Source organism: Propithecus coquereli, unplaced genomic scaffold (assembly GCF_000956105.1).
Source record: "Propithecus coquereli isolate 6110/MARCELLA unplaced genomic scaffold, Pcoq_1.0 Scaffold74, whole genome shotgun sequence".
NCBI lineage: Eukaryota > Metazoa > Chordata > Mammalia > Primates > Indriidae > Propithecus > Propithecus coquereli.
The window spans coordinates 4,154,721-4,164,885 of record NW_012153507.1 but is presented as its reverse complement, the minus strand read 5'-3'; the positions used below and the strand labels follow the sequence as shown (position 1 = coordinate 4,164,885).

Genomic DNA, 10,165 nt, shown 5'->3' with positions numbered 1-10,165 from the left:
GTTTGAGGTTGCTGTGAGCTAAGATGACGCCACGGCACTCTAGCCCGGGCAACACAGTGAGACTCTGTCTCAAAAAAAAAAAAAAAAAAAAAAAAAGTGTTGCCTAAGTAGAACATACTTCTGTTGTTAAGTCTGAATCTAAGAATTCTATCTAGATCATATTCTACTATATGGTATGTTGTATAATTTAAAATTTCTATTTACTGTGGAATATTTCATGCACATACACAAAGGTAGAAAGAGGAGTATAGGGAGCTCCCATTTATTACTTAGTTTTAACAGTTATTCATAGTGGCCAATTTTGTTTCATTCATATGACCCTTTGTATTGCTCTGCCCCAACTGGGTTAATCTGATGCTACTTCTTTTGTTTTGTTTTTTTTTTTTTTTCATAAGCACACAGTATTCTGTTATAGGACTGTACTATAATTTAATAAACTCACTTTTGGATGTTTATAGCTTTTCACTTTTTGAAACAATTAACATAATCTCATATGCGTATCATTATTCACTTGTCCAATTATTTTCTTAGGAAAAGAGCTAGGTTTGTTAGGTCATAGTCGCACATTTGAAAAATTTTAGACAGACATTGCCAAGTTTAACCCCTTATGGATTACGCTAATTTTATGTTTCAACCAAAGTGTATGAAAATGCCTATTTAAACTTCACTAAACTGAGAGGTGAAAAAATGTATCCTATTCTACTTTGTTTACTTTATTAATACATATTAGATCTTAAAATGTTAAGTATAGATATTTGGGAAGGAAAAAGGGACAGTCTTCAAGGTAGTGAGGACAATGAATTTTGAGTAAAGACTGGTTAAGAAGTTGTTAAGGAGATGTGTTTTGCTAAAGAAGGAAGCCTTAGAGAAGGGCAACTGTGAGGAGAGAACAGGAATAGATAGCTACACTTAGGTAAGGTCTATAGGCATGGAAAGGTGAATAAAACATGTTGAAAGAAAAAATAAGATTGAATTTGATGATTTTTATGGTCTAAAAAAACAGGTTATGACTTAAAATCTCAGTAAACTAAGATGCAGAGAATATATTTCTTATGAATTAATAACATTAGAAACGTGTTAAGAGGGGAGTCCTTTTCTGAAAGTAAGTGGTTTATATTATTTTCTAGCCTGAAAATGGGTTATTTTCTAAGCACCCTTTCAGCCATAACATGCTGTAAGATTTTAAATTTCTTCTAAGAAATAACTGAGATGCTCATTTTTCATAGAGGCACTATTCTTTTAGCTCCTACACTCTGAATGCTAAATTCTGTGTTAATTTATGTTAGGCCAGATTGACTGGGCCGCGTTGGCACAAGCTTGGATTGCCCAAAGAGAAGCTTCAGGACAGCAAAGCATGGTAGAACAACCACCAGGAATGATGCCAAATGGACAAGATATGTCTCCAATGGAGTCTGGTCCAAACAATCATGGGAATTTTCAAGGGGATTCAAACTTTAACAGAATGTGGCAACCAGGTTTGTTGTTTATGTTTTCCAAATTTTAAGACTTTTTTAAAATAAAATGAGGAATAATATTACATTTTAAAATTTGCTTAGTTTTATGACTTCTTGAAATTAATGCTCCTTAAAGAATAGGCAGTTTCAATTTGATTTGACCTTGACATTTTTTTGGCTAAAATTATTCTGTACTCAGTCTGCTAGCATTGTGGCACTCAGTTTGATTCTTTTCTTGGTTCTTCATTCCTAGGCTGACAGGGGCTGGGAACACTCTGGAAACCTCACTTGGCATCTAGGGAAGAGAGCATTCTTTGTCTCTCTGTTGCAACCTCTGGCCTTTTCAGAAGCAGCACTGGCAGAGTAAAACATGTGTAGCCTCTAATTAAAGAAAAATTGTGTCACTCTGTGACAAATTAGTCTGTCAAATATACTCTGCCCCTACCATCCACCCACCTTTTTCTTCCCGTTTTTGTTCCTTTGTTTGTTTTTTTTTTACTTCACTGGTTTAGATTCCTTGATGCTAATTCAGTTTTCCATGGCTTATGTTATTCTTTTTAACAGTTACTTCAAACTATTTATGGAGGAATCAGTCACACATTTGGGTATGCTGATGGTGAAGTCATATCCTCCTTTCCCCATTAATACTTACTGTTTCTCACTATAAGAATGGAAAACTTAGGAATTAATCCCGTGACATCACTTTTAAAAAGACAAATAATTCTAATATTTGATACTGTGAGGTGGTTCATTTCTAGCTTTCTTGAAAGCCAAATTTCCCCAAATTTTGAAAATGTTTTGGTTCCCAAGTTCAAATTCATAAATGACTCACCCTGGCATCCCCACCTCCTCATTTTACTCTCCTGGCGTTCTTTGTGACCCTGGGCAAGTGATTTACCTCTGTGTGCCTCAATTTCCCTTCCTGAAATTGGCAAAAATAATACCTGATTTCTCCCTACCTCACAGGGATGTTGTGAGGATAAATGTGTTAATGGAAGAAAGAAATTATATAAAATCTCAAGGTATTATTTTTGTGGCATTGTACTGAACAAAAATCGAAAAATTCAACAAAAAATAATTGCTTTGGATTTTGTTACATTCATTAAAAATAATTTTGAGCATTTGGTTTCCATTTGTTCAGGGTATGAATTAGAGTGGAATTAGCTCATTCGAATTATTTATAAGACAGTTTAGTTCATTGTTTATTTTTAAGATATGCAAAAGGAATTTGACCAAGAAGTCATAATATTTTTATCTGTTTCTTTACTGAAATATCTAGCTTTCTTGAGATCTTAAAATTTTGTGTTTATTTTGTTATAACCCCCTGTTGAATGTTTTTATGCCTAAATCCTAAATAGAATGGGGAATGCATCAGCAACCCCCACACCCCCCTCCAGATCAGCCATGGATGCCACCAACACCAGGCCCAATGGACATTGTTCCTCCTTCTGAAGACAGCAACAGTCAGGACAGTGGGGAATTTGCCCCTGACAACAGGCATATATTTAACCAGAACAATCACAACTTTGGTGGACCACCCGATAATTTTGCAGTGGGGCCAGTGAACCAGTTTGACTATCAGGTGAAAGATATTTTGTTGCTTTAATATTGTAGATGTGCACGTAATCCATTCTTTGGAAATATCTCATCAAGAATACCTAAGATATGTGTTTCACTTTTCATATTTGCACAGATAAGCGCATACTACTATGTCTCAGAAAAGTTACCAATTTTTGAGTATTAAAATCATAAGATTTTTGTTTTCTCATTTTTTTATTTGATTAGGAAAATGATACAAAGGATCATTTGGGGAAAATTTGGATAAAATGAAAAATGTATAAGTGGAATAGCTATATGATGTTTTGTTTTCTAATTTATAATTTCAAAATGGTATATTTAAATGTTAAATAAAAGTTAGAAAATACACAGTAGTTGAATATATTATTTATCAATAATAGATTATGGTTAAGACGTGAATAAAGCATATGACATCTTCCTAAATGCAATTCCTTCTGTGTAGAGTTATGACTGTTTTTCTAGTGTTGTCATTTTTTTTTCCATTCTGACATGACATGTTAATGGAATTGTACATAATTTCCTTTGTAGCATCCAATTCATTCCTAGGGACATAGAACTCTATGGGAAATAGTGTCATTTTATGAGGGTTTATTTTCCTTATCCCCTTTGCCAGGGTCTACCCTTAAATTATAGTGCTAGGTGTCGTTTTGAAATAACTGATTGCAATTGCTACCTTATAACCATGCTATCATAATTTAAAATTTTGAAAAAACCCATACATTATTTTACTGATTCTCAGGTGGATTTGATAATGGACATAGAATATCCACCTTAAGACAGGAATCCTCTCATTAATACATATTCAGATACTTGTATACTCGTACTTGATATACAGATATGAAAGTTTTCATTTTGTTTTTGAAGAATTGTAGTGGCAGGGAACTTCTACTTACCCCACTTCTGCTTCCCATGTTAACAAGACAAAGAGCTCTAATGGCAACTGGCCTAGAAAAGGCTCTGAAAATAGCAGAATTGCAAAAAATATTTAATGTAATGATTATGTCTTTGCTTATAAATAAACATGTCTTGCAAGATTATAGAAACAGCTTAAGTTTACTATAAGTAGGAAGTTGAAATTGACAAAAAATTTTCCTGGATTTTTCTGGTTAAAAAAAGTTAATATTTATTTGATGTCTTAATGGTGGTAAGATTAGTTTATAAATGGGTTCAGAATACAAAAGTACATATATAGAGATATATATATCCTATACTTCTTGAAAATAGTTTATCAACTGGCTGTTAGAAGGCTCTTTGCATTGACATAAGCAAAAACTCTTTCTTAAGAGAAGTAAGCCTAGGTTCTTGGGGCTGCAGAAGTATCGGTGGATATTAGAACCCTGGAATTCTTGGATTTGCTGCACACATGGATTTCTACTGTCCCAGTTCATAACACACGTGTGTCCCAGAGAGTGTATTGTATTAATGTGAAGAAAAATAAACTGCAATACTCTTTCAGCATGGGGCTGCTTTTGGTCCACCGCAAGGTGGATTTCATCCTCCTTATTGGCAACCAGGACCTCCAGGACCTCCAGCACCTCCCCAGAATCGAAGAGAAAGGCCATCATCATTCAGGGATCGGCAACGTTCACCTATTGCACTTCCTGTGAAGCAGGAGCCTCCACAAATTGGTAGCTATTTAACTAAGTTTAGTGAACCACAATTGACATGACTTGTTTATCATGTAAAAATGGTATCTTGTTTTCTATTTTTTATTTTAATTTTTTTAATTTTTTAATTTTTTTGTGGAGACAGGTTCTCACTATGTTGCCCAGGCTGGTCTCGAACTCCTGGCCTCAAGAGATCCTCCCGCCTCAGCTTCCCAAAATGCTGGGATTACAGGCAGCCAACACACTTACCCCATGTCTTGTTTTCTTAAATTGTTCTACTACTTCCGATGTGTTAGGAATTAATACTTCAAAACTCTATTATTTTATAGTCACAGACCTTAAAATTAAAAAAATAATACTGGTCTGAAATATAAAAAGTTCGAATAATTTTCTTTAAATCTTTACCTTAACCTCCAGATTTTGTGATGAAATATAAATTTATAATGGCCACAGCATCTTGTTATTTTTTTCAATGTTGACATGTCAGTTCATTATGTAGTTATATGAGCCCTTCCCCTTTTTTAAACCCCTAACTATTCTCTGTCTACTCTCAGTACATCTGATATATGCCACCAGATTTTCCTTTGATTATTTCACTTTGCCTAAGTATTTTGGCAGAAAATTCTAATTTTTAAATATTAGGTCATTAAATATGAAATGTCTGATTTCATATCAAAAGTGTGTAGTTTATTATATCTCAAATAAGAAGCAGTACAATTAATCAAAGTATGTGCCTAAACTGTTGACGCAGTTTTGCCCACTTAATGGTACCTTGTTTATGCCAGCAGCAAAGAAGCCTAGAGAGCAAGTGGTGATGAAATTGAGAAAGGCATTTTCCACAGCTTGTTGAGAATTGAATATTTTTCCTTGCAGGAAGTGGTGCAAAGCCTGGAAGAAGTGGTAGTCAGTTGGTGCAAGGTCTGGTGAATATGGTGGATGACAGAGAGTTTCCAAGTCCAGCTATAGTTTGAGCAGCATTGTTTGTGCGACATGTGGTTGAGCGTTGTCTTGCAGGAGAATTGGCCTGTCTAATTGACCAATCTTGGCTGCTTCATCTCAAGCATCCTCATCATTTTGTCCAGTTGGTTGCAGTAGACATCCGCCGTAATTGATTAACCAGGCTTCATGAAGCTGTAGTGGATAATAGCAGTGCTGGACCACTAAACAGACACCAGGTTTTTTTTGGTGAATATTCAGTTTTGGACTGTGTTTTGGCACTTCATCTTTATCTGACCATTGTGCCGAATGCTCGTGATTGTCAAGATAATCCATTTTTCACCACATAAAGCAATACAGTGTAGAAACGGTTTGCCTTTATGTTATGACAGCAAGGAAAGGCAAGCTTCGAGACAATTTCTCTTCTGGTGCTCCTTTAATTCATTTGGAACCCATTTATCCAGCTTCTTTACCTTGCAGATTTGTTTCAAATGGTCCAATATTGTTGGAATAGTAATGTCAGACCTTGCTGTAAATTTACATATGGATCGAAATGAATTCTCTTCCACTATGGCTTTCAGCTCATCATTATCCACCTTGGTCTCAGATTGCCCATGTGGCTCATTTTTAAGATTAAAATCACCAGAATAGAATTTCTCAGACCATCAACATACTGTGCATTCATTACCCACATCCTTCCCAAACACTTCATTGATATTTCTAGCTGTCTGTGCTGCATGGATTCCACAATGGGATTCACATTTGAAAATAACACAAATTTTTGACTTATCCATGGTTTCACAAAAATTGCTCTAAGAAAAAATGTGAAAGATAATCACAAGGCAAAACATGCATTTGAAACAATGAGGATGTACCTTCACAATAAGCATAAAACAAGAAATTTTAAAATGTCAGATAACAACTGTCAAACTTACTACTTATGGAAATCGGACATTTCATACTTAATAACCTATAACATATTAGAGCTAATTATTTCCAGTGACAAATAACTTAATGTCTGGAAAGTCCCAAATCATCCAGCATGTAATGAACTAGAACATTTAAGTCTTTCCTCTTTACATTTTAGGAAGGTTCTAACTTTATTCCTTTTTGAAAATACTAAATAATACTTCTTTAATTGAATTCTTGGTGTGAAAATGAGACTTGCGCTTTTGTTTGACTCTATTAGGTGTCCATATTTTATGAAAGAGCTTAGTATAAGAATTGGTCTCTGAATTAGTGCACATCACTTAATTTCTTTTAGCCTCAGTTTTTCTCACCTGTGAAAGGGGTTGAGTGATCTCTGAGAGCTTTTTTAAGGATTAAATGAGATGATTTAATGTGCTTTCATTGTGCCAAGCACATTAAATCATAAGTATTAGGACAGTGTTCCCTGCTGTTATTAAAAGTGATGGTTTTTAAGAAAAGCATGGTGTTTAATGGGTGGTTTTTTTCAATTTACCCACAATGTTTGTAGAAATTGAGGAATAAGGACTTCATGTGTTTATTATGATTTTTACTTAACCGACTTGTAAATGATTTTTTCCACGTGAAACAGATGCAGTAAAACGCAGGACTCTTCCGGCTTGGATTCGTGAAGGTCTTGAAAAAATGGAACGTGAAAAACAGAAGAAGTTGGAGAAAGAAAGAATGGAACAACAACGTTCACAATTGTCCAAAAAAGAAAAGAAGGCTACAGAAGATGCTGAAGGAGGAGATGGCCCTCGTTTACCTCAGAGAAGTAAATTTGTAAGTAGCAGCCCTTGACATGAAAATGTATGTGATAATTTTGTCTGTGTGAAAAATTTATTAAGATAAATATTTTAGCCTTTAGGAAGTACTAATGTTCCTAAAATTCAGTAAGTATATTGCAGATTATGTTTTTATGTATGTGTTAATGAGGGTAGAGCCAGGAGAAAAAGGGGACAACGAGTTTGTAAACATTTCATTCCAGAGAGAGTCCATGGATGCTGGATAGATCTTATCGTGATCAACAAGTCTATATTCATTGGGGTACAGTTGACTCCCTGGTGGTGGATTGTGAAACAAAACTGCATTAAAATACAATAGAGAAATAAATCTGCCCTTTTATGAATATTTAAATATATACTTATACCTGAGAATGTAATAATTTTTATTGTTTTTGACATGAGTGTGGAAAGTAATGTTTTAAATCTTTATTCAGTTAGATAGCATGAGTGGTTTAGGAACTTTTTTTATTCAGCAGTAATGTGCTACTAGGTGATATGACAGGAACAGCACTGGCCAGTATGTAACTTGTGAAATGAGTGTTTCTGCCAAGGCTATTTTCTGCTTTAGAAATAAGTCTCGAGAGCAGGGTAACTAGATTTTGGCAGACATTGGTTTTGCTTAAATTCCATAAATTAATTTTATTTTTCCCAAAAGACCCATTGCCAAAGGTATATTTTTGTTCTGGATGTTATGAAAATAAAAAAACAGAAAAACACCGTTAAACTTTATCTTTTGTTTTTTTTTAATCTTTACATGAAATACTAGATTTCCAGATTTAATTTTTTTTAAGTGTCAAAAAAAAAATTGGAGATTATCCTCCTTCCTTCCTCCCAAATGCCTTTAGACTTGTTTTACATATATTTTTCCCCTGGTTCAGATAGTCTTTCCATAGTACTATTTAGGTAGTCATCTTGTATTTTACTTGGTAGGATTGTTAAAGTGACTATGAAACAGATCTTTGGCTAAGGAAAGGTACTACGCTATCTGGATACTGAAACCAAAAAGTGTACAAAGACAGGGACAAACTGCTGGCATTTCCTCAATCTGAAGTAGACCTCATATCTTACATAGCTGAAAAGCAAGTTTTACTAAGTTTTAGGGCCAGCTGAAGTCTTGGAACTGATTAGAGAGTTTTTCATTTAAAGTCACACAATTTTAGGTAAATATATATATAGCAGTAAAAGTTATACTGAATATGTCTGTGGTCTATTTATCCAAAGTTCTACAAGCCACTCATTTCAAGACCATCATAGACTGGGCATGATGTTTTCTGGTTATTTAAAAAGTAAAGCTAAAATTGACTAAGGAAAAAAGAAAATTGAAAAATTAGAATAATTGGTTTCCATCAGCTATCCTGTAATCTTAATGTTTCTTTCCAAGTAATTTAAACTTTTTAAATTATCAAATGAAAAGAAAATTGAAAAATTAGGATAATTGGTTTCCATCAGCTATCCTGTAATCTTAATGTTTCTTTCCAAGTAATTTAAACTTTTTAAATTATCAAATGAAATCAAAGATGTAATTTAGAGAGCATTTTTGTTTCAGAGTTTTAAATATTTGATAGGAAAGATAAGGATTTTATATTACATAACATTAATTTGGACTATCATACTGTTGCTTCCTACAGGATAGTGATGAGGAAGATGAAGACAATGAAAACGTTGAGGCGGCAAGTAGTGGAAAAGTCACCAGAAGTCCATCGCCAGTTCCTCAAGAAGAACAGAGTGAACCAGAGATGACTGAAGAAGAGAAAGAGTATCAAATGGTAGAATGTTAAATTTCTTATAATGTACAATAATTTATTTTGTATATAATTCTTTTAAACTGTTGGTTGACTATCTTATATATTTAAACTAAGTACTCTGAAAGAGTTATAAAATGTTTATTTGTATATAAAGTTGCTGGGCAAATAATGTCTACGAAATCCAGATAACAGTTAAAATACAAAACCACAGCCTATAAACCCATTTCCTGATACCAGTGTTGTAATTAAACAATATTTTATTCTGTGAGACCAAGAGAACATTAATCAATCTGTTATTTTCTAAAGTGTGTGTTTTTTTAAAAAATAGAAATACTGAAAAAAGTTCAAAGAATTCATAGAAAAAGAAGTTTGGGAAGCACTGGTGTTGAACACAGTTAAACATACTTCCTCATTGTAAGAATTTTTGGAGCCTTTATTATTTATAGTGTATTAACATTGTCATTTCCTGAGATTGGGAGTATAATGTGCTATTTTTCCTGTATTGAAGACCAGTGATCTTTGGGAATGTATTTAGAAGATGCTGATTCAGTTACTTTCATTTTAATAGATGAGCAATCTGGAGCCCAGAGAGGCTAAGGGACTAAGAGTTAGTCTGCGTTTCAAACAGTTGTTGGTAGCCAAGCCAGGGCTAGAATCCATTTCTTATTCCACATTTAATGTACTCTCCATTTTATATCATATTAACTCTAACTTAATGGTTCTGTCATAGTATATTAGTATATTACAGTAGTCGAGAATAAAAGGACTTCATCTGGTAGAGTGGAACAACATCCTTTTCCTCATTTTGCTTGTTTATTTTTTTTCCCCATGCAGATTTTTAACATAACATTGAGAAGTGATTTAAACTAGTGCTGTACTGCTTATCAGTATTATTAAATGAAGGGATATTCTTATCGATTTAAAACATCTACAGAAATTTTTATTAATAGGAACTTTTAAAAAATGTTTTGTCTTGGCCAGGCGCAGTGGCTCACGCCTGTAATCCTAGCACTCTGGGAGGCCGAGGCGGGTGGATCGTTGGAGCTCAGGAGTTCAAGACCAGCCTGAGCAAGAGCGAGACCCCGTCTCTACTA

The 10,165-nt window shown here is 34.1% G+C and overlaps 1 protein-coding gene across 3 annotated transcripts in view; it reads left to right on the top strand.

Annotated features, from left to right (window-relative positions):
- The window catches only part of PNISR (PNN-interacting serine/arginine-rich protein), a 26,508-nt gene that overhangs the window by 9,430 nt on the left and 6,913 nt on the right, over positions 1 to 10,165 (top strand). For all 3 annotated transcript variants that reach the window (XM_012661909.1, XM_012661910.1, XM_012661911.1), the window contains exons 4-8: positions 1,287 to 1,475; positions 2,813 to 3,036; positions 4,489 to 4,660; positions 7,134 to 7,324; positions 8,955 to 9,092. In XM_012661909.1, coding sequence (XP_012517363.1) covers positions 1,287 to 1,475; positions 2,813 to 3,036; positions 4,489 to 4,660; positions 7,134 to 7,324; positions 8,955 to 9,092 — 914 coding nt within the window. The remainder of the gene's footprint in view (positions 1 to 1,286; positions 1,476 to 2,812; positions 3,037 to 4,488; positions 4,661 to 7,133; positions 7,325 to 8,954; positions 9,093 to 10,165) is intronic.